General features: G+C 41.0%; 1 protein-coding gene across 2 annotated transcripts in view; it reads right to left on the bottom strand.

Annotated features, from left to right (window-relative positions):
• MET (MET proto-oncogene, receptor tyrosine kinase) overlaps window positions 1–25,635 on the bottom strand; it is a 130,623-nt gene that overhangs the window by 12,292 nt on the left and 92,696 nt on the right. The window contains exons 11-18 of one of the 2 annotated variants that reach the window (XM_063446852.1): window positions 21,958–22,176; window positions 21,346–21,492; window positions 17,085–17,241; window positions 16,850–16,984; window positions 11,851–12,081; window positions 10,942–11,022; window positions 9,865–10,046; window positions 9,085–9,194 (exon numbers count right to left, since the gene is read on the bottom strand). In XM_063446852.1, coding sequence (XP_063302922.1) covers window positions 9,085–9,194; window positions 9,865–10,046; window positions 10,942–11,022; window positions 11,851–12,081; window positions 16,850–16,984; window positions 17,085–17,241; window positions 21,346–21,492; window positions 21,958–22,176 — 1,262 coding nt within the window. Of the gene's footprint in view, window positions 1–9,084; window positions 9,195–9,864; window positions 10,047–10,941; window positions 11,023–11,850; window positions 12,082–16,849; window positions 16,991–17,084; window positions 17,242–21,345; window positions 21,493–21,957; window positions 22,177–25,635 lie in introns of both variants that reach the window. The other variant, XM_063446851.1, reaches the window with a different exon arrangement.

Raw genomic sequence — 25,635 nt, forward strand, 5'->3', positions numbered from 1 at the left:
GATCATATTAAAATGTAATCCCTGCCAATTGATCACTGTAGTCAGTGATCAATTGGCAGGGAAGGGGTTAATTTTTTATTAATATGGGTAAAGGGGGGTGGGATTTTAATTTAACTTTTTTTTTTAACACCAGGGGGCAGGATCATCACTGATCCGGCTCCCTGCACTTCACAGTGAACCCGGAAGTGCAGGGAGGCGGAGGTGAGTATACAGAGCACATGTGCCCGCTCTGACATGCTGTCAGAGCGGGCACATGAGCTGGGACAGCCCGATCCGGTGCTCCCGGTCTGCCTCTAATGCAGAGGCAGACCGGAGCACCATTAACCCCACGATCGCCGCGATTGCGGCGATCTGGGGTTAATTTTACCGCGTGACGGACGAGGTCCGTCACCCGTCGTTAAGGGCATCCCCAGGATGACGGACCTCGTCCGTCACCCGTCGTGAAGGGGTTAATTAGTTATGGTGTATAGATCACGCCTCTGAAGTTTCACTACTCAATTCTCTGCCATTTAGACGTTAAATCTTTTTGTTTTTGTCCATGCAGCTCTAGCCACACCTCCCTGCATGAAAAAAGGTTTCATTTTCAATTAGATGGTAACTTACTTTAGATGTTTTAAAAAAAAAAAAATATATTCATTCTTTTTTATTTAATTATCAACATTGCCAAATACAAGAAAACCAAATACAAAAAGATCCGATATTTCATTGCCATTAAAATGATACATTCGTATAAATCTAGTACATTAAATATACATACATAATTGGGGACTGCAAACACTGGAACCTAACGGTAGGGTGCAACATTTTTAGTATATCCAGGAGAACTCTTATTTTATTAGGCAAACATGGAGATATTTATCTCATTCCATTAAACCATCCTTAAAGGGAAACTCCAGTGCCAGAAAAACGATCCGTTTTTCTGGCACTGGAGGGTCCCTCTCCCTCCCACCCACCAATCCCCGGTTACTGAAGGGGTGAAAACCCCTTCAGTCACTTACCTGGGACAGCAGCGATGTCCCTCGCCGCTGTCTCCGCCTCCGCGACGCTCCTCCTAATGATTACGTCGGCCGGTGGGCGAGACTAATCTCGCTCACCGGCCGAGGAGACCTAATGCGCATGCGCGGAAATGCCGCGCATGCGCATTACGTCTCCCCATAGGAAAGCATTGAAAAATCATTTCAATGCTTTCCTATGGGGTTTTGAGCGACGCTGGAGGTCCTCACACAGCGTGAGGACGTCCAGCGACGCTCTAGCACAGGAAACCTGTGCTAGAACCCAGGAAGTGACCTCTAGTGGCTGTCTAATAGACAGCCACTAGAGGTGGAGTTAACCCTGCAATGTAAATATTGCAGTTTATGAAAAACTGCAATAATTACACTTGCAGGGTTAAGGGTAGTGGGAGTTGGCACCCAGACCACTCCAATGAGCAGAAGTGGTCTGGGTGCCTGGAGTGTCCCTTTAATTTAGAATGTTTTTATTTTCCCCATAAATTACCCAGGGTTGCCATAAATCTTGATATGAAAACGCATTTACCCGATGTAGTAGTGAAGTTACATTCCATTACATACGGATTTTCTATTGATTTAGAATTTCTTGCCATATTGGAGAACAAGTCGATTTCCAATGACGAGCTATTATGATCTTCAGAGCATAAAGAATATGAGTAATAAAATATTAATATTTTTTTTCCATTAATGTAAAGTCTAAATTAAATTAAAAAAGTGAAGGTGTGAGAATCATTCTCGCTTGAGTTAAATCTAAAATCAGAGAAGATATATGTCTCTTAATATCATTTAATATCTCACAGGTAAACCAAATATGAAGTATTGTACCAATCTCTCTATGGCATCTCTAGCACATAGGTGAATAGGCTTCATAAATTTTGTGTGGTATTGGTACCATCTATACACGATCTTCAAATGAAGTTCTAACAAAGATATACAATGAATGTATTTTTTTAATTGAACTGTATTATGGTATGGTATGGTTTATATTAAGATCCTTTTCCTATTTCACTATTGGTAGTATTTTTTCTGCATCTTCCCCCGCTTGTATGAGTTTGGAAGATCGGGTTATTAAGCCCTTTGTACCTACTCTAAGTAATCAAAGATGGGGTGTTCACATATAATCTGTTTTGAGTTCAGAAAATGTTTAATTCTTAGATAATGAAAAGTTTTGCTTTAGGGTATATTGTATTTATCTTGTAGACCCGGAAAACGAATCAATTTTTTAAAAAGATCTATAGATGTTTTTATCTCCTGCTCTGTAACGTGAAGTTTAACCATACATAGGAGGCTCCTGCACAGTCTAGCAAACTGTCAACTTTGCAGGAAATAATACATTAAACATAGTAAACAATAAAGGGAGTGTAAACATTAGATCTCACTTTACAGGAAGTGTTTAGGAAGTCTATGTAGCAGAGGTAGATTATGATCCCATGACCAAGGACATGTTAAGCCCAAACGAAATAGGCATTTGGATATTTTTAATTTGTTTATTAAAGGGGAACAGTCTTTTTTTCTGAATGTGATATTTTCTCTTTCTCTCATGCCAGTAAACACTATTTCTTCATTTATTGGAGTGAGGAGTGCAGTGTAGGTAAGTATAAAACACACTTAGCTCTACTGCCTTTATTGGTATTGGTACAGTAATTATTTTTAAGAAACTACTTGCATGTGTGCATTCAAGTATCTTCCTTTAAAACTGCATCTGTGCTCAGGCATTGGTGCAATTTGAGCACACGTTCACCTGCAGGATCATGGGAAGCAAGGTAATTTACATTGCGTGCCAGGAAATGCCAGGATAAGCTTACATAGGACAAAAAATAAAATAAAAAATAGCATGATCAATAAACAACTTTGAGTTTCCCTTTAAACTCTTCACTGGAAACTCAGGCCAAATTAGGAGAGTTGGAAAACACATCTCAAACACATCTGAACTTAGAGATTTTAGGTTTTGTTCCTATTTTTGTATCAATATTCAATTTCTCAGGTCATTCAATATAGTCACTATAATTTTCTATAATTTTCTCAAAGAGAAATGTGATGATGGAAGACATGTGTAAACACCAAAATTAAATTTCTCAAAGATTTTATATTTAGATCTGATCTACTTTCTAAGTAAACCTTGATATCTAAGGTTATTACTAACCAACGTAATGATATCGATTTGATTGACCTTAGAAATATGACAATAATTCAATGGAATATATGCCATGTGGCTTTTATTTCACCATCAGAAGTGGACTTGAGTCCACATTTTATGGTGGAATAAAAGCCACTTGCCATGTTGGCATATATCAACTGGTGTTGCGAAGATAGATACATGTATCTACAATGTTTGGTGACCCCATCTACCCAGGCACACCCAATGGAAGAGGTGCCGACTGCCCGACTCCCTAATGATCTTCACGCATGTATTGGTAGGATGAAAGGTCGGGAATTGAATCTCTAAGTCTGAGATGTGGAAGTTGGGGTTCTATCCACTAGGTAATGTTGCACTCTCTGGACAGCATTTTTAGGTGCCATTTGTCACTTGACAAAACTAGAGGATTAAGCAATGATTTGCATATTTTACCAGAATTCTGTATATGTGATTTTAAGTATATGCATGTGAGCGCCACTAAGATCAAGAATAAGTAATTGTGGATTGCATTTATATATTAAATAGACAATAAATAGACAAAATATGGTATTTTTTCTGCATTTATTGTGACAATCATGCCGTCATAATTAAACTTATTTTGTGTCAGCCTTAGTTTTGAGATGAGGATGAATGGTTACAATTTTTTTACCAGGTTACAAAAATATTTAACATTTAGAATACATGGTTTAAGAAGAATACATTTGGTCAGGTTAGATTTTTTTTTAACTGTGGTCTATTTAAGCTAACATCTTGGCCTGTTAATCATAACTTTCATTTACAGCCTTGTGGCATTAAAATCACTATGTCAGAGTAAATTTAAAGACTTTTTAAGTACACTGACCTGCTTTTAATTAAATGTGGATTTTACTGCTACAAGTTAAAATGAAGAACGGCTCAGAAAAGACATCAATCAGTTGGGAATTATAAAAATGAAAACCAGGGAGTGGCTGATTGGAAGAGACTAGGAAACAGCGATTGTACAGTGAAAGGGCGGACAGGCTCAACACAACGAAACCATCAAACGAAAACTCTAGGGAAGCTGTCAAAATTCTGTCTGTGTTTTCATGATATGGCTTGATTGCTAGTAATAAATTGTCTATTGTAAAAGTGCCTCCACAATTGTTCTTCTGAAAAATTCTCTCCAGCAGTCAAAGTGTTGTCCCCACCCACCCCCCACCCACCAGTTTAGTGGTTTGCATTTTATAAATTGGTTGTCTCCGGCTTATTCACTAAATGGTGAATTATCAGAAATTTAGTGAATTTCTAAGCAAAATTAAAATTTTAGGTAGAAATAGCCAACCTTAAAATTTTACAATCCGGCTTGCTTTGTCTAAAATATGATATTCACTTTGAATTTACTTTGCATTCACAACAGTTCCACCTATGATTAACCCGGACAGTTTTGTGCATAAATCCATTTGTACAAATAATAAATTTCCTATTTTAGAATCTACAGGCAATATTCACTGTGTCATTGTAGATGAAATATTAGGATGTATTAATTTAAAAATTACTTGTAGTTATTGAAAACTGAATTGAAGGGTAAGGTCAACATATCTGAGTTGGACAAATTCTTCGACTTATAGTCAGATCATGGCTAGTGTAGCCTTGATGTATCATAATTCTGTGTTTAGAGTTTAAACCTTAATGACAGGTCATGTGCCTCACGGCGTAGCCATTTAGGCCTCTAAAAAACACTATAGTCACAACAGTTGGCTATTGTGTTTACTATGCAAGGAGATCCCAAGAGCCATCCCAATGGTAAGAAGTCAAATGTTTTTGTAAAGTCTGACACTTATTTGGGTACCTGTGGCACTTCTGCTTAAGAAATATCAATAAGACCACTAAAAGACCACGAAAGACCACCCATTAAGGCATGTAGTTGTAGTACAATTTCTGCATATATTTATTTGTATCTATATAATGCATTAAAAAATCAAAGGCAATTTTTTAGCTACTGTTTCCCTTTAAAGTTGGTTAATATTTTTAACGAGAAATCCACTATAAAATGTACTCCTATTTCCTGGAAAAAAATATTATTATCCCCCTGGCGCTTTATAAACAATTTTCAAGGAAATATTCCAACAACTTCCCTTGGTCTATCAATGAGTTATTTTAGTCTTGGAGATTATGGCTAAAAATGTACTCAGCAGAGTCATCACACAGAACATTCCTGGAATATTTTAATAATAGAGAAATTCAACAGACTGCTACGGGAGATATTTCAGTTATTTAAAAAAAAGAACAAAATAAACACAACCCCCCGTAAAACTGAATTAAATACAAAGTGGTAACATGACATATTTTAGCAAATTGTATGTGATATATTCTTGAACCTGCATATTGCATGGTTTTTGTGAAGATATAATAAAATTACAATAGTAAAAGAGCCACAATTTGTATTTTTCTACAAACAATTTAAGTCCTACATGCACGTTTTTATAACGCTGGTGAAGTGTTCTTGGAAAACAAGGTATCTGCGTGAGAAATGAAATACTTTAAGACACTCAGAGGTGGCAGCAAGTCAATGGAGTTCTACCTCTGAGTCCTTGGCAAAGTTCCATGGTAGAACCCTCAGAGATCTATCCCATGGAACTATACTTGGTCATACTGTGACATGCCAACAGGTGATGATGATGAACACAAATGGATACCTAAAGCATTGGTATTGACATATGGTTCTGGTATCCCTAACTTTTATTGCATAAAACGTATGACCCAACGATATTTTATTGGTTTGAATGATGTGAATATTCAAGGATATAGACAGTTTTCGAACAGAGGCGGCTCTAGACTTTATGAGGCCTTAGGCGAAACGCAAACATGAGGCCCCACTAACAAAAAAGTGTCACATATACACATTGATGCACTGTCTACCTGTGTATGTGCCTGAGAGTGTGTCTGACAGAGAGTATCCTTGTGTGTGCGAATGTATGTCTCTGTGAGCATGTTTGCATTTTTGTCTGAGACCCTATGTGTATGGGGTAGCTGATGGTGAGAGGGAGCGGGGGATGTGATGGTGAGAGGGAGCGGGGGGGTGTGATGGTGAGAGGGAGCGGGGGGGTGATGGTGAGAGGGAGCGGGGGGGTGTGATGGTGAGAGGGAGCGGGGGGGTGTGATGGTGAGAGGGAGCGGGGGGGTGTGATGGTGAGAGGGAGCGGGGGGTGTGATGGTGAGAGGGAGCGGGGGGTGTGATGGTGAGAGGGAGCGGGGGGTGTGATGGTGAGAGGGGGGCGGGGGGTGTGATGGTGAAAGGGAGCAGGGGGTTGATGGTAATGTGAGAGGGAGCGGGGGGTGATGGTAATGTGAGAGGGAGCGGGGGGTGATGGTAATGTGAGAGGGAGCGGGGGGGTGATGGTAATGAGAGAGGAGAGGGAGCGGGGGGTGATAGTAATGTGAGAGTGAGAGGGAGTAATGTGAGAGTGAGAGGGGGTAATGTGAGAGTGAGAGGGGGTAATGTGAGAGTGAGAGGGGGTAATGTGAGAGTGAGAGGGGGTAATGTGAGAGTGAGTAATGTGAGAGTGAGGGGGGTAATGTGAGAGTGAGAGGGGGTAATGTGAGAGTGAGGGGGGGTAATGTGAGAGTGAGAGGGGGGTAATGTGAGAGTGAGAGGGGGTAATGTGAGAGTGAGGTAATGTGAGAGTGGGGGGGTAATGTGAGAGTGAGAGGGTAATGTGAGAGTGGGTAATGTGAGAGTGAGAGGGGGGTGATGTGAGAGTGGGTAATGTGAGAGTGAGAGGGGGGTGATGTGAGAAGGAGGGGGTGATGTGAGAAGGAGGGGGTGATGTGAGAAGGAGGGGGTGATGTGAGAAGGAGGGGGTGATGGTGAGTGGGGGGAGGCTGAGGGTGGTGACAGAGGGTTATGCTGAGGGTGGTGATGCTGAGGGTGGTGGGGATTAATGCTGAGGGTGGTGAGGGGCGATGCTGAGGGTGGTGAGGGGCGATGCTGAGGGTGGTGATGCTGAGGGTGGTGGGGGGTGATGCTGAGGGGGGTGATGCTGAGGGGGTGATGCTGAGGGGGGTGATGCTGAGAGGGGTGAAGCTGAGGGGGGTGAGGGGTGATGCTGAGGGTGGTGGGGGGTTATGGGGGATAGTGAGGCTGAGGGTGGTGGGGGTGAGGCTGAGGGTGAAGGGATAATGGTGAGGGTGGTGGGGGTGAGGCTGAAGGTGGGGAGGGGTTATGGGGGATGGTGAGGCTGAGGGTGGTGGGGGTGAGGCTGAGGGTGGGGAGGGGTTATGGGGGATGGTGAGGCTGAGGGTGGTGGGGGTGAGGCTGAGGGTGGGGAGGGGTGATGGTGGTGGGGGTGAAGCTGAGGGTGGTGGGGGGTGATGGTGACTGTGGTGGTGGGTGTAGCTGAGGGTGGTGGGGGTGAGGCTGAGGGTGGTGGGGGGTGATGGTGGGGAGGGGTGATGGTGAGGGGTGATGGTGGTGGGGGTGAAGCTGAGGGTGGTGGGGGGTGAGGCTGATGGTGGTGAGGGGTGAGGGTGGTGGGGGGAAGCTGAGGGTGGTGGGGGTGAGGAGGGGTGATGGTGGGGAGGGGTGATGGTGAGGGTGGTGGGGGGTGATGGTGGTGAGGCTGAGGGTGGTGATGGTGGGTGATGGTGGTGGGGGTGAGGCTGAGGGTGGTGTGGGGTGAGGCTGAGGGTGGTGGGGGGTGATGGTGAGGAGGGGTGATGGTGGTGGGGGTGAGGCTGAGGAGGGGTGATGGTGGTGGGGGTGAGGCTGAGGGTGGTGGGGGTGATGGTGGTGGGGGGTGAGGCTGAGGGTGGTGGGGGTTATGGTGGTGGGGGTGAGGGTGGTGGGAGTGATGGTGGTGGGGGGTGAAGCTGAGGGTGGTGGGGGTGATGGTGGTGGGGGGGTGAGGCTGAGGGTGGTGGGGGTGAGGCTGAGGGTGGTGGGGGTGATGGTGGTGGGGGGTGATGGTGGGGAGGGGTGAGGCTGAGGGTGGTGGGGGTGATGGTGGTGAGGGGTGATGGTGGTAGTGGGGGTGAGGCTGAGGGTGGTGGGGGTGATGGTGGTGGGGGGTGATGGTGGTAGTGGGGGTGAGGCTGAGGGTGGTGGTGGTGATGGTGGTGGGGGGTGATGGTGGGGAGGGGTGATGGTGGGGAGGGGTGAGGCTGAGGGTGGTGGGGGTGATGGTGGTGGGGGGTGATGGTGGTAGTGGGGGTGAGGCTGAGGGTGGTGGGGGTGATGGTGGTAGTGGGGGTGAGGCTGAGGGTGATGGTGGTGGGGGGTGGGGGGTGAAGCTGGGGGTGGGAGAGCCTACCTTTCCCTGGTGGTCCAGTGGGCTCCCTGGTGGTCCGATGGCCACTGCTCACGGTCTGCAGCTCCTCAGAGCTGCAGACCGTGTAATCTCGCGAGATTTCAGAGCGTTGCCGTGGTAACCCGCGGCAACGCTCTGATTGGCCAATTCTCGCGAGTCACATGGTCTGCAGCTCTGCACACTGCGGAGCTGCAGACCACTGAGACCAGTGTCTGCGATGGTGGCCGGGCAGCCAGGAGGGGCCTCGCACCCGGCGGCATACCGGGCAAGCCGCCGGGCCCCCTCCTGGTGTCAGGTCCTCGGTCACTGACCGAGGACCTGACACACTCTGCCAACAGGCGGTTTAGGCGGCCGCGAGGCCCCCGCCAGCGCGAGCCCTTAGGCGGCCGCCTAAACCGCCTAATTAGAGAGCCGCCTCTGTTTTCGAATTCTATATATTGTGACTAGAGCTGGGCAAATGCTCAAAAATGATAATCAATATAAATCCCAAAATAAGTCCCTTTTTTCTTTGTGAGAGTGACATATAACTACATTTTTGAAGAAGCATTGGAAGATTAGTTTGGTGAGACTGGTAAATTTGGGCACTATACTCTCTGAGACAAGTTGAAATATATCAAATCCAGACACACGTAACACTAGGCACTGATGTGTGAATGCCTCACAATGACACACTTACATGCAATTTCTGGCAGCCAGATCTCGGTGGACAAATTTCTTGCTTGCGAGATATTCCATTCCTTTTGCAACCTGTAGACCGAATCCAATAAGGTCTTTCACAGTTGGATTCTGTAACGATAACAATACAAATTAAAGAATCAAATACCCCCCAAAATAATTTACAATAAATAAGTTAAAAAATGTTACACATTTCACTAGTATGTGATAGGTTACATTTATTTAAAAATGAGCAAAAGCAATAGTACATTAGGGTTTTTTAAAATCTTTTTTACAGGGTCATCCCCCAGGTACAGGTTTTTAACCCCTTAAGGACCAAACTTCTGGAATAAAAGGGAATCATGACGTGTCAGACATGTCATGTGTCCTTAAGGGGTTAATTAAGCAATCAGTGTAGCTCAAAGAAAAAACATTTGGAAGGATTATCTAAACAGGGGTGCTGAATTCACATACTAGACTAGAGGGTTATTCAAACATTAGGTATTTGGGAATAATGCTTATAAGATTAAATGGTGGCCCAAGTTAGGAGGTTGGTTATTCATAAATTAGTGCACTCCTAAGAACTATGTGTGTTTATGGACCTCATGCCAGTCATTGACATACATAGCACAAACCTTAGATCAGAACTCCAGATGTTGTGGACTACATCTCCCCTGATGTGTTTCCAACATTATGGGTTCAAGAGCATTATGGGAAATGTAGTGCACAACGTCTGGAGTGCCGAAAAGTGCCAACTTAGCCTTAGACGATAGTTTAGATATTTTCCCATTTAGGTACTTACATGAGTCTCATTCCTAATGAAATTTCTGAGATCTCCATGTTTCATAAATGGAAGCACAACTAACGGAGAACCTTCGGTCGGTAGACAGATGCCCAACAAGGACAGGACATTGGGATGGCTGAAATCTTTCATAATGATACCTTCCTTAAGAAACTGTGAGACTTCTTCAATATCTGTGATTCCTTTAAAGAAATGAACAATAATAATCATTTGTACAGCACTGTTCACATTGTTAGTTGTTAATTAATAACGCTATATCTATAAGACATATATTATCAAATCTGGGGTCAACATACACATTAATTAAATACATCTACTCTATGATCGACACAAATATGTCTTTAGTAAAACAAACAACAGCTATCTTTTGATTACTATTGTCACCTTTTTATTAATCTCCGTTTTCTTCTGTAATAGTTTTGGCCAATCATAAACAATGGCTCAGGAATAGCAACAGGAAGTCCCCCTTTGCTTGACATTATAATGGCTACAAATATATATGCTCTCTTTTAACTGTCATTGCATAATATTACACAGCGTTACTCCATAACTGGGAATTGGCCAGCAAATTGCACATTTTAGGTAATGGAACTGGGCTGGAGAATTTGTCCAATTTAGCTACTTTGCCAACATTTTTTCAGTCCCTTGGCCATCTCCTGGTTTGTTGTGCATATACAAATGACATTGTGTGTGTTATTATGCAATCGTTTTCCACATCTGAAAAATGCAAGTATTTGCTAGCTTTCTTTTTTTGTGTAAAAGTATTTCTTATTATTAAATATTATATACAGTCAGTATTTGCTGTTTTTTTTAAATTTATTAATGAATGTAATGTATTATGTAACCATTGACTATAACATGCACAAACCCCAGCTAACAATGCTTAGACTACTGCTAGAGTGATATTAGAAATAACACTGGCACAGAGTCGGTGCTTTTAATCAATATGTTCTATGGTTATGTCCTCTGTATCAGATCATTCACGTGTATTTATAGATGTGAAATTACTTCGCTATAAATCGTACTAAATGGGAATGACATATGGCTGTAACGTAATAGAAAGCAATGTAAACTCACGGTTCAGAGATTTAACAGCACAGTGGATTTTCGTGCGATCGGTATCGAAAAGAGTCCCATGATATACGCAACCAAAATGCCCTGTGTGGCGAAGATATCTGGTTACTTTCATTATTTTAGCAAAGACATTTGTCATAACAAGAGGATACAATGTTTATTTATCAACATTTAAAGATGAAATGCTATGATGAAATCATTATACTCTGTGAGCTTTGTTTACTAAAGCAAGAATTGTGGAGAATTGAGAAGTGAATCATATATTTTAGTTGAAGCATTTTTTCCATTTTGGTTATTTTGGATCACAATTTTACACAACTAACAACCTATTTAGTTATTTCACATTTTTACAAACTGCTCATATCCAGTGCGTCTGAAAATACACAGTGGTAATAAAGTTATTAATTTGCTGATTCACAATTATTATATTATACATAAAACACACAATAATTAGGAAGTGCATACAACGTTGGAATCAGGTTAAATCTGCGTGAGTTACAATAAATCTCTGTGGGTGATATAGAGTTTGAGGTTATGGATTCACTGTTGGGAAGCAGGATGTAATAAGAGGAGGTTGGGTGAATTGAAAAGGTGAGGTCAGATATGGTCAGGGAGGCAGTTGAACTATTGTTGGTTAAGGAAGGTGAATAGGTGGGTTTTCGGACGTTTACAGGAAATCGAGAGAGAGGCAGCTGACTGGATGCAAGAAGTAAGTTTGTTCTTATAGTAAGAGGCTAGGAGATAAACTCAGTGGATACAGAAAGAAGAGCCTTGAGTAGGGATGTGGACGTAGGAGACTTTCATCCATATTTTTATCTGAGAATTTGAACTCAATAATTACAGTTAGGTGGGTAGGAATGGCCACAAGCCGATGAGCAAATACAGAATTTCACAAAGCAAGAAAACACTTACCCCGTCCAATCACCTTATTGAAGTGCACCAGAAGACTGTCCACGCCAATGACCATATGTTCTACCTCTTTCACAAGGTCTGCGCTCAGAGCACTTATATCAATGTGGACGTAAGTCTGTAACAAGGGGCTGGCTATATCCGAATCACCGCTCGATAAAATGGGAGACAAGTCCCGGTGAGGATACTGGGCCGGTCGGCACGATCCATTGCGAGATGAATGTGGAAACTGATCTGTAATACATATTTACAAGGTACAGCGAGTCACAAAATGTAAAATGGAAGAACGAAAACCAGTGTTTACTTACATTTTATACAATATAATTTGAGATTTGAAAAGCAAATGATTTAAGTACAAATATCACAGCATTTGGAATACAGAGAGCTTTGTGTAGAGCACATGCTGCATGCTCCCAGCTGACCCTTGTACAAAATACCAAGCAAATTAAATCCACACACACAGGCATTTTACAATATCTTTCACAAGTGGTAGGAATCGAAGAGTGCAGCTAAAATATACCCAAAGAGATAAAATCCCAAGTCTATCAATTGAATTTACTTAACACACTTAACTCATAGATGCCATTCACTTATCAGCATCAGGAAATCTGTGCCGTAGGTTGCTGGGGACTCTCGTTTAGTATTAAAACATTAAAAACAGTTTAACACCAAATGGAAGAATGGCATTAGGGGATTCCAGACACTATAACCACTTCCATGAGATGAAGCAGTTATAGTGCCGGCATTGTTTATTTTCGAGTATTGTGTTGGCCAAAAGAAAGGTCCTTTGATATTGTAGCTGTGTAGATCTAGCCATTTTTGCTCTATAAAAAACTTATTTATCTGTCACGGTGAAAGGATCACTCAGTGCACATGATTTCAATAATCAGTAAGGCGTGTGTTATTTTATTTTGACACATCTAACATTTACACGTGCTGTAATATCCACCACCACTACGATTTGTTACGGTACTGACATAACTGTAATATATACTAATTAATCCCACCAAGGTGACAGGTTAAAACGATCCTCTTAACATCTGAATATTTTTAATACATTTTCCAATACTATGTATTCATTCTCTGTTACACCACCATGGAATATAATTCACTAAACGAGGTATAGTGATAAATTGACATGGGAAATTAAAAAAAAATATAAAAAAATGTTAACTTTGACATTTTCTAATTTCCCCTTTTTGTCCTAAAATGTACACTTTCCTTGAAAATTCTCCACAATTCCCAATTTACCCATTTTACCAGTAAATGCTATTGTCACAAACGATTTATAAATAATCTCTACTTCCTCTATAAAATATTTCTGCATTCACAAAACGTGTTTTCCGATCTTGGCACAATCATTGTATATTCACTGGAATCTTTATGGCACAAGGAATATTCTGCTTAGAAATATATAACTGATCCTGTAATATTAGTGGCATAAAAAGGAATATTCTGCTTAGAAAGGGTGAACTGATCCTGTGATATTAGTGGCATAAAAAGGAATATTCTGCTTAGAAATATATAACTGATCCTGTGATATTAGTGGCATAAAAAGGAATATTCTGCTTAGAAAGGGTGAACTGATCCTGTGATATTAGTGGCATAAAAAGGAATATTCTGCTTAGAAATATATAACTGATCCTGTGATATTAGTGGCATAAAAAAACAAGAGATTCTAAAATAAGTTGTAAATACGAGGGTTAAATTTCAGATCAAGAAAATGCCAGGTGATTCATATCCTGCTGTTAATATACTGCCACTTTCCATGAAATGTCTCTTTTATCAGCACTGCAAGGAAACAAATAAGAAAAATACTCCTTTCATTCATTTATTACAGTTATCTGATAACTGCGAAAGTTAAACATTCTAACACTTTGCCAGAGTAACATGAGTCAGGCTTTCAAAGCAACCCAGGCGTAGAGTGTGGTTAAGACAATTCAAGTTTGACTTCTCTCCACTAAAGGCTTCTAGTATCTGTTAGAATAAAAAACAGGAGCAAAATATATTTATATTTTAAAGTGGCAGTACAGTCACTATAACAACTTCATTGTTGTTTTAGGAGCCAACTTACTCACAAAGGATAAACCGTTAATAAATGGATTAAACCCAAAGTGTTCGAGCGTTAGCATCAATGTACGTCTTTTTCTCATTCTGCTTTGTGAATGTGGCGCTCCTGAAAGGCTGAGCGTATGTCTATCAGCGGCTCTCAGTCTGAGGCTTCCTGATACAATGGAAATAGCTGGATAGACTTTGGGGGTTAAACTGTTCGATATCTGTTTAATCACTTGAGGTAAGCCGGCACCTGATGATCTTTTCGCACCACAACCGCTTAATTCCAATGAAGTTAATTTGACATCAGATTGTGCATGTTAGGTATTAAAAGTGACATATACATCTCCTGGTGCAACTGCTAATGTGGAACCTTCTAGACATCCAAAAATCAAGAAAATGTTGTTTGACACCTGAACGTGTTTTTATTTCCATAACCCTATATCTGTGTACATACAAGTGGCACATGGGTGCCCTGGTTGCTTTCTTTAAAAGGTATTGCTACCAACAATCCCATGCTGCTTCTGAAGCTATCCCTGAACAAATGTCCTCCCCGGTGCTGTGCCCAGTCTGTCCTTGCTCAGCTCACATATAGCTTAGGGAAGGATCCAACCTGGCTAACAAGTAAAGAAGGCTGTGGTTGTTTTTGTGCCAAAATTCAAAGTTAGAGGAATTAGGAAATAATGGATAAGGTGGGAGACGTTATAGGCACACACATACAGTCCTAAGACACTGTCAGGATTATTGACTAAAGGAGGACCGACAATTGAATCGAAGTTGTATATGGGCCATAATGCTACCATCTCAATTATATTGATAACCTTTCAGCTTGGTCCCATTCCCCATACCTATGTAAAAAATAAAGGGAGGTAGCAAACTGATAACTTGCCCAGGGCCTAAACCTACTTTGACGTCATCACTAACGTTTACACGTACACATCTGAATAGCAATCACTGCACAAAGTTGTCGTGAAAAATGTTTCACGCGCTAACATCACTTACTATGACACAGAATAAAAACACGTGTTAATTCTTGTGAAAAATGCTAAGTGATGAAAGGGTTAAAGATCCTTTAATCTCTGCTCTGTAGACAAGTCGAATGTGAGTCATGGAATTTTAGCTACTTTAATTCAGGAGGAAGATCCTTCACAGTGACTCACAGATGGATCACCAGCTTCCAAGGTGGGTACTTGGCACAATTACTCTACCTAAAGAGCCTGTTCTTCGCATTAAGAAGGAATGAAAGATTGGGTGGAACTAATCCAAGTCAAGTCAGTGATTTATCACAAAAATATGACTTGTAATAACCATGAACACTTTTTCATTGAGGTTTTTAAAAACATGAACTGTATTGTTGAAAAAGGATATCATAATAATGAAAATATAAGACTTTTAGGACAGTTTGTGGGAAAGATTTCACAGAATTGCAATGATAAACATTTACACACTGCACCCTTCACACATATTTACAAATACCCTTGCACACACTAATATACATTGACACACTGATACACTCTCACTCAGACACCAACATATATTCACACACTGATACATTTTCACTCAGACACCAATTTACATTCACACACAGATACATTCTCACTCAGACCCCAATATACATTGACACATTGATACACTCTCACTCGGACACCGACATATATTCACACACTGATACGCTTTCACTCAGACAGCAGTTTACATTCACACACAGATACATTCTCACTCAGACACCAATATACATTGACACATTGATACACTCTCACTCAGACACCAACATATATTCACACACTGATACATTCTCACTCAGACACCGATATACATTGATGCGTAGTCATAAATACATGCAAAAACACATTCCCACAAAATTACCTATTCTTACCCATACACATTCATACATGTCCACACACATTGATCACATTCACATGTGCATTCAGACATACACATCACTACCCATTTACACAAACATGTACAAACACACACACACTTGACAAAAATGCTAGACACACACAGCAGAGCCAACTTAATGCACGTGCATGCTGGGAAGTTGCCTAGGGGCCCCATAGGCTTGCCAACTATTCAGTATATAATTCCCAGGAGATTTATTCAGAACCTTCAAACCCTCGTTATTAAAACAATTAGGCGGACTAATCACCACAGTATCAGCTGTTATCTGTACATGTGATCTTGTTGTTGCAAATACATATCTTGACCTTGACGGAAACATACACGTACTAATTGTACATAAAAAAGACAAAATCAACACACATCATATTTTTGAAGCCGTAAAGCTATAACAAAGTTCTCTTAATATTTTTTAACAGTCCATGTCAGTTGCCTCCTCCTAAACGTAAATAATTAAAGAAATGAGGTTTGAAGGCTATGACGCGACAGTGGTTTGTTTCGGTTTTCTTTTTCTCAGTTCTGAAACCTTTGATACAAAAATGGTGTTTAAGCAATTCATAGTAATTTCGCACTGTGCTATCTCCGTCTGTATGATTTACTAACGGAATAATATTTTTATGCAAAATTTCTTGTTTTTTTAACTTCGAGGCTCATGTTATATTGTCCACATGTATCACAGTGCCCATTGCTGGTATGAATTGGTATGGCTATAAGGAAGTTTGTAATCTCTGCCTTAGCCACACCTCCTAGTAGGGGCCAGGCTGCAATTTTCCAGCAACACTTATGTGGTGTTCTGTATGGAGACACAGCACAAGGGGACTCCAGACACTATAACTAATTAAATGAGATGAAATGATTTTAGTGCCTGCAGTGTCCCTTTAATTCTATACATTTAATGACTATTTCAGGCATATTAGTTATAAACACACGTGACTGAGTTTCAAATCAATAGCAGAATATCATAATATTATGTCAAGTATGAACACATGACAAAAAGCTTAATTTCCTCAGTTTAGAAATATTATTATTATTATTAAATGACGCATCCTACCTTCCTGAACTGTGGATCGGTAGTCTACAGATTCACTCGACAACATTTCTGTGGTTGGACTGACACTTCTCGCACTTACAAGTCGGTCCAAATGTGCAGTATGGGCTCTTGTATCATAGAGAACCATCTCCCCATCTGTACCTTGCAAACCATAAAAAATAATGTTTGTGAATCATCTATCAAAAATGAGACCTTAGAAAGAATGTATCAAGCGAAACCTATCTTAATATTTTACCTTTGAATTGTTTTTTCTTTCTGATCCATAAATAAATCCCCAGCACTGTACTAAGCAGTATCACACAGACCACAACACCAGTGATTATTCCAGAATAAGTCTGATTTTGTTGTACCATCACTTTCCCAATGAGAATAGAGGACGATTCTTGCACAAACTATGGAAGCAAGCAGAAACAGTTACTTCATTTTAGGAATACATTTCAATGCAGCCAAGAAACAATGGCTATTTTCCCTTCTATTATATAGTATGCACACTTTATTAAACATTAATCACAAAAAAGTATTTATTCATTAAAGTGACACTCCAAGAACCATAACCACCGTCGCTTGCTGTAGTGGTAAGACAGCCTAGCACAAACCACTGTAAGTAGTCAAACCATTTTTTAACATGACGTCGCTCCACACCTCCACTATTAACGAGGAAGAGCCAGAATCTCCTAAGCTTGCAGTGCAGGACTCAGCTCATGTCCTGAGAGCAATCAGCTTTTCTGTTTTTCTGCTACTTTGATTTAGAAGAAGACCTTCTCCCATCAATTCTAGATCATTTTCAAAATAGTGAAAAAGCTCTTAAATTAGCAATGCGTATTAGAAAACAATAGAACTGCTATTGCATCTCGCTGCCGTAGTGCATTACAACTCACTATTGCAGAAACTGTTAATAAACTGTAACATTATTTGTGTTATTTTTCATGGGTCAGCTATCACTGCTCTAAAGTCACCATACTACGTTCCAAGTTTGTTTCATTTTAGTATGTTTTAGCACAGATATTTTAATCATATTAGCCTCTCCTTCTTCTGGGCCAGTACAGATTAATTTTAAAGGAACACTATAGGGTCAGGAACACATACATGTACTCCTTACCCTATAGTGCTAAACCCACCATTTAGGTGGCTTCCCCCCTTTAAATCAATTCAAACTCACCTTATTTCCAGCGTCACGTGGGTAAGCTGGCACTGGCCCCGCCCCTTTGGTGATATCATCAGAATGATGAAGAAAGCATTGGATTCCCTAAAATCAGCAAGGGGGTGGGGCCAAACACTGTTTTGGCCAATCAGCACCTCCTCATAGAGATACATTGAATCAATGCATCTCTATGAGGAACATTCAGCGTCCCTATGCAGACTGTGGAGATGCTGAATGGCAGTGCTGCCTACTGTGCAGCCTTGAGCCAGGAAGCATCTCCAGTGGCCATCTGAGGAGTGGCCAGTTGGAGGTGTCCCTAGGGGCAACGTAAACACAGCATTTTCTCTGAAAAGGCAGTGTTTGCATTAAAATGCCTGAAGGGAGCTATTATACTCACCAGAACAACTACATTAAGCTGTAGTTGTTCTGGTGACTATAGTGTCCCTCTAATGAGAAGTCTGTGCCAGGAAAACTGATGGAAATCACTGAGAAATCAAATAGGAAGTAATCCAGGGTGATAAAAGAGCAAAACGTTATATTGGGTTAGAGGAACCCTTAGGATCTCTGTGGACCACAGATCCTACTGATGGAAATAGGGCAAAGGGCAACAAAGTACAACATTTACTTTATGTAAAATAAAAAGTTTGAAGGAAAAAACAAACTCATTATTCAGAGAAAAGCTCCAATGGATTGATTATGCTGCCATTATATATCACTCAAGCCAAGCACACCCTATTTATGCTTTTGAAGTAAATGAATGCATTAATTCATAATTTTATGTCCGTTGTATAATGATGCATGTGTTTATTTATTACATTGCTTATTTGCCCTGGAGAGATTGTTATTCTAAATAGGGGTAGCCAACCTTCGCCACGCCAGATGATTTTGGACTACACCTTCCATGATGCTTTGCCAGCATTTTGACTGTAAGAGCATCATGGGAGATGTAGTCCACAACATCTGGAGTACCGAAGTTTGCCTACCCTAACTCCAACATCTGCACCTATTAGATCTTCTCTAGTTAATTATCATAGCCCTTTAAAACAGTCCCCATATAAGCAAGGCTCCCAATTCAGAATAGATTCAATGTGTTACCATAATAATAAATAATTAAATATAATAGTGGGGGGCGGGGCCTGACCAACAAGGCCGACAGACGTGTGTGTGGTGAGCTCCTCACACAAACTATGCTAAACCGGGCACAAAATGGGATGTCAAACCCAAAACAGCAGCCAACGAGTGTGCATACTGTACCTGACCGATGGGGAACATTCCCAGATGATCCCGGAGACTCCGCCCGCCGACCTGAGGCCGAGCGCCGCTTCTGAGGCCTACTCTCGTGGAGGTACTCATGGGGGAAGGAAACGGCTGATCCTCCTCCCTGGGGCCGCCGAGCTAAAGCAAGCAGCCCGTTCCCCCCCTCTGGACCGGTGGGGGTCATCCCGGTCCCTGCTGGGGAAAAGGCAGCCGAGAACGTTACCTTAAGCCACGCCGCAGCCTCCCGCTCCCGGGCCGCAACCAACATGGCCGACGAAGCAAGGGAACACCCTGCAACGACTTGGGAAGCCAAATTTAACGCAGACTTCGACAAGATATGCGTAGCGTTCTGGTGCCGGATCGCAGCCCGAGCAGAGCGGACGCATCCGCCTATTACCCAGACCTCACAGATCCAGACAGCAGCTCCCTTAGCGACCAGCCCCACCAAACCAACAAGCCCAGCCACACGCATGGATGACGCCGCAGCCTCAGCCGCTTACCCTTCTTCTGGGCTGGATACTCACTTGGAGGCACCTCTCCTACGCCAGCCATACACCCGGAGGGACATCTGTGAAACAGAGATTCCCTGGGCCCACGATCCTCAAAACGGGATCCATGGCAAGCCGGCACGAGTTCTCTTTAAGGCCTCAGGTCGAAGACACGTGGCAAGCAGACTCCGCAAGTCCAGCAACCGCTGGAAGCAACCAACAACTAAGTCAGCCAAAAGGCTCCCTGCTAAGGAAGGATTACCGGGTGAAGCACTGCTGACACTTAATCGTGAGTGGGATACACAGGGTCCCCCATTGCGGCCTGATAACCGGGCCCTCCGAGACCATCGCGCTGTCTCGCCCCGCGGAGTGGGCTAAAGACACTTACCAAAACTCACGCCCAGGTCCACAAGGACACACGCACTGTCGCCAATAACCTGCCAGGACCTGATGGTATTAATCGCAATGTGTTTGCATTTATATGACCCCTGTTCAGCATGCTTGTTAAGCAAAAGTTATCTCTTACTCTCAATCTAATCTTGTGCTCTAAAATGCAAATGCGACACAGGGTCTATCATAGCCCACTCGCCTAACCCAGCAGATAACCCACTCTGCCTCTGCATTAATACTGGTTTATCACTGTCTTATCACGTTATTTTCAGCACTGTTTTATTACTATTGTTTTACTATTGATGTCTTGCTGCGACTCCTGACCACAGTAACCTATGGGCCTAAGAGCAGCATGTTTAGACCTAGGGAACGAAGTGAAAATGTGTAGGGCATAACAGGGTCTCAGATCACACAAGCTAGCACGATAAACTCCTGTATATAAATAATAAGTGTGCGGGTTAGGCGTGTCACACGTCCCCCTCTATTTCACCTATTTCACTAGCTCACTGTGGCACGATACGCCTGCATAAGGTGCTTGTTCTAACCGATAACAAGTACCCAGGAGCATTTTTTTTCTTTTTTTAACTAAAGGCATACCACCACCTAAGCGCACTAATATGTCTGGCACACGTCATACTGTGTATTGCTGCCACGAAAGACCAAAAGGCGATATTTACCAGCAGATATGTACCTTTGGCACTATCTAGCCACGTTACTAGCCTGTTTTAAACATAAAAATGTGCCATATCTCTACTCCATCTTGTTTGTATCATCCAGCACACAGGGTAGAATAAAATGTTCTGTTGTGCCTGTTTATATCTTGACATGTTCACCTTGCTAACTATCCTACTTAATACTTGCCTACCTAACCTGTGCTCCACTTCTCTAGCCTGTAACATTTCAAGATTTATATTACAGCATATAATGAAGCATGTCTCTTTAACACATAAAAAAGTGCAATTGTTTCTCATGCCATGGCACTGAATGCAAATGTTTGTCTACTTTAAGCTTGTTGATGCTGTCGTGGCAATGCAAGCCTGTATGTTAACCTTTTGTTGCAGACCAAAATAAAGATTTACAAAAAAATAAAAAAAAAATAAAAAATATATAATAGTGATTAAATAAGGACAGGCAATGATAAAACAGCTTTAAGGTGAATTTGTAAGGACGTTGCACCCGCAGGTGATACAATAAAGAATAAGAGGAGAGTAAAATCTTACCTCTACTTTTAACTCATTGTTTGATTTGAACAGATCAGTGGAAACTGTACAGGACACAAAATTTGATTTGGATTGAACAATATCGCAGCTCTTATTGCCCACTTTTAGTACACCTCCCCTGACAGCTTCAGAATCGATACGATCTCCCTGAAAATAAAATACTGAGTTTATTCATGTGAACATAACATGGTGGCCATTGCTACATTAGAAACTCTAAGAACTAATCTTTAGAATTTTACATGTAGCTATGTATGAAGAACTATTGAAGCAGTTAGCAGGAACCTTTAAATAGTTCATACTAATTGCTACATTGCAACATTGTTAGAGCTTTGTTCTAGAATGGCTCTCCATCCATAAACATTGTGTTTTCTGATCATTAAAAGTGGATTAAACCTGAGCTGAACAAAGATTAGACACAAACACTCATTTCCACACCTAGTATAGCCAGGTACGGCCACAGAAATACAACATTTAGATGTTGCAAGAAGAGTACTTATATTAAAGATATTTATTTATAAAATATTTTATCAGCAAGGATGGAGATATATTTTACGTACTTTTTTTTATATTTGAAAGGAAAAGCTTATAACTGATTTTCACATAAGCGCTTACCTTAATTTCCAGGATATGTTTCTTCTCCATTGAAATAACAAAAGGTTTTTCAAATGTCTCAAATACGGGGTTATTCACATAAGTGAAATCAAAGTTGGCCGAAGTTACACCATCCAAGATAAAGGAGACCTCAGTGGAGATAGGTGGCACCAGGTTTAAATCCTTCAAGGAAGGGGTCGAGCAGCAGATTAACTCGGAAGCCGATCTGTGGGTACAAGACTGAAGATACAAGGAGACAGATCATATACATATGAATATTATTATTATGTTTTACAAGCTAACAATTGATTCTATATTGTATATTTTACAAGCAATGAGTGTAATGGTTCATACTAAATTTGAATCAATTGGAAAAGCTAAATATATGAGTCAACAAGAGTATCACAAGAAACGAGTAGCGGGTAGAGACTCTAGGGCAAGGGTAGACAACCTTCAGCATTCCAGATGATGTGGACTACATCTACTCTGATGGTTTGCCAGCATTATTGCTGTAAGAGGATTATGGGAGATTTACTCCACAACATGTGGAATGCCAAAGGTTGCCAGCCACTACCATAAAGTATGGTAGAGAGCAACAGGGAGCCGTTTCAAAAAAAGGTTTGGCTGCACTCAAATGCTTTAAGTCAAACTTTGGATCAACATCACATACAATTATTAAGCCATTTATATGTATTCATTAATTTCATGTTTCTTCGTTCTGGTGCTAAGCTTTTTGTTTTACATTGTTTTACACTGTTTTCATGTAATGCATGTCAAATTACATACTGTTAGGCAAAATACTGACAAAATTTGTAAAAGGGTCTAAACAAATTTTGATGGACTTCGTGCTCAAACATTTCCCCAAAAATAAGCAGCATGTCTCTATCCTGTATACTGTGCTCCAAATTGTCCTCATTAAAGTGAATTGTAGTTGGCAAATGATCAATGTGTGGGAAACTGCTCATTTGAAAAATATAGTGCCTGATCGTCTTAGTAATTTTAAAGCTATAACTTATACATCGCTGCTATTAGTGTAGGTTCTTATGATATATAGAAGTAATGAAATAGTTTTGGAATCTCAAGTTAGACCTAACTCTCAAAGGAATAGCAGTGGTGGGATCTCTCGCAGATTGATTCAGGGTGTAAAACAGAGGTTTTCTTGTCTCCTAAAGATATAGTTTTCATTCATCTCCTGGGTTAAAAGAATATTTTTTACTATACACTAGGAAATGGTTGGGGGCCTTAAACAATAGCCACCATATCATGCAGAGTCAGTCAATAGTTACTCAAGTCAAAGGCAGATATTGAAGTGTCAGTTATAATATGTGACATTGTTACAAACCAAGGATTCCTGGTCAAGTGTGAACACAATATTAATAACCGTCTCTTTTCAATTTCTTCAAAGTCTGCTTGTCAAAGGACGGTCTTGTGATTCCTTAAACACAAGTTCTGTTCACATTTTCCTATGTTGGTAGATCCTTTGAAAGTTCTGTTAGGAGATTTCAAATTAGCCCCAATTGTACGTGTCGTGAATATTACAGAGGACTCATTTTAAAATAACTGGTTATTTTAACAGCTGTGTACATCATAAAAACATCTGCGTTGTTAGTCTGGGATATTATTTTTAAACTTATATACATGAGTAATAGGCAGATGGACTCCACAACTTGTTACTGGTGTAAGCATTTCTGGGGCCCTCCCATCTGATACGTGGCATGGGTAAACATGGGGGAATCCTTGACAGAACTTCCTTTAGTCTTATTAAACCCTCACCCTCCTCATAATATATAATATGTTAACAAAACAACAAATGAAAGGAAGCCTTTTTATCATGTACTGACAGCAAAGATGTAATCTGGAGCTAATTGTGGCCTGTAAAAAAACAGGCATTTACTTTCACCAATGAGGCTTTCGTTTCCTCACCGTTGGAGGTCAGCGACATAAAGTCCTGTTCTTTCACGAGAAACACACACACATTCCTTGAAAGGCAACTGCGTGTCTTCTATTGTGAAATTCTTTATCTTATTGTATCATTGGCAAATTCATTGGTCTTGTTATCTCTTGAAGAGTAGTGATGTCCTTTAAATTAATAATGGCGGTATACGAGACTCTTTGAGGCTATCCTATAGAATGGGATCCCAATTACAGACCTCACATTTTCTCCGGCAGGTCAGTACAGACGATGCACTCTCGGAATGATAAAAATCTAATAATGCTCTCTAGAAGTGATGCAATGTGACTGATTGGAAAGGGCAGGGGAATCTCATTTGCGATGACCTTGCTGTTATGTGATTTGACATGACATTTTAAGCTCCAAATTGGTTTTAGCAATTGAGGAATATCATGGTTTTAGTTTTTAAGAAATATTGGATTGCGGAACAATGAGGAAATGCTGTAATTTAATCTACTGGATACTCAATTAGGACAGTGACTCTGAAGCAGCACCTCTACGCTTGATTGAATTATATAGATTTTAATGGAAAAACTGAATATCTTCTTTTGCATTTCTGTTTATATTATTGCGGTAAACATAAAATCATCTCTTGGTCAATAACAGATAGCAAAAAAATATAAAAGAAAAGAGGAGTCAGAGAATATGTTATAGTGTAGTAGGTACGCAATGTGTAAATCTGCAGCATACTTGTAGCATCTTAAACTAACAATTTAATGGTTGCATACTTCCCAAGTGTCCCTGTTTAGGAAGCGCAGTCCCTATCACACTGTCCCTCTCTTCCAGAACCTCTAGAATGATTCACACTAATAAATGCTCAACATTGTTCCACTATAATAAAAAAAGAAGTGTCTTTAGAATGCAATACATATATTTAGAAATTAATTTGTGTATCTAACATACTTTGAAATTGTTTCAACTCACTTACAAGTGCATTCATTGCTATAGGAAGGTTATGAAATAACCTACATTTTCTAGAATAGTTTAATCCCATGGATACACAGTATACATATAATAATTCTGGTAATTCACAGATGTTGTCTGGCCCTTCGAGACACTGCATCAAAATGGAATGCCAGACTCATTTAGCCATAGCAAGGCTCTACAGATAATAATGATGTTAAATATTTAGCACATTCAATGCTGGGAGAGAGTCTTAAAAGATTAGATTGTGTTGATGGGGAGTCTTAGGGGTAGTGATGTCGCAAACATAAAATTTTCCGTTCGCGAACGGCGAACGCGAACTTCCGCAAATGTTCGCGAACGGGCGAACCGGGCGAACCGCCATAGACTTCAATAGGCAGGCGAATTTTAAAACCCACAGGGACTCTTTCTGGCCACAATAGTGATGGAAAAGTTGTTTTAAGGGGACTAACACCTGGACTGTGGCATGCCGGAGGGGGATCCATGGCAAAACTCCCATGTAAAATTACATAGTTGATGCAGAGTCTGGTTTTAATCCATAAAGGGCATAAATCACCTAACATTCCTAAATTGTTTGGAATACCGTGCTTTAAAACATCAGGTATGATGTTGTATCGATCAGGTAGTGTAAGGGTTACGCCCGCTTCACAGTGACAGACCAAACTCCCCATTTAATGCACCGCAAACAACCGCAAACAGTCCATTTGCACAACCGCAAACTCCCCATTTGCACAAGGTTGGATACCAAGCTAGCCATGTCCCGTTCCTTGTCCTCACTGATGTCATTGAAGGTCTCTTCCTCCACCCAGCCACGTACAACACCA

The sequence above is a fragment of the Pelobates fuscus genome, chromosome 3 (genome assembly GCF_036172605.1).
Source record: "Pelobates fuscus isolate aPelFus1 chromosome 3, aPelFus1.pri, whole genome shotgun sequence".
NCBI classification, from domain to species: domain Eukaryota; kingdom Metazoa; phylum Chordata; class Amphibia; order Anura; family Pelobatidae; genus Pelobates; species Pelobates fuscus.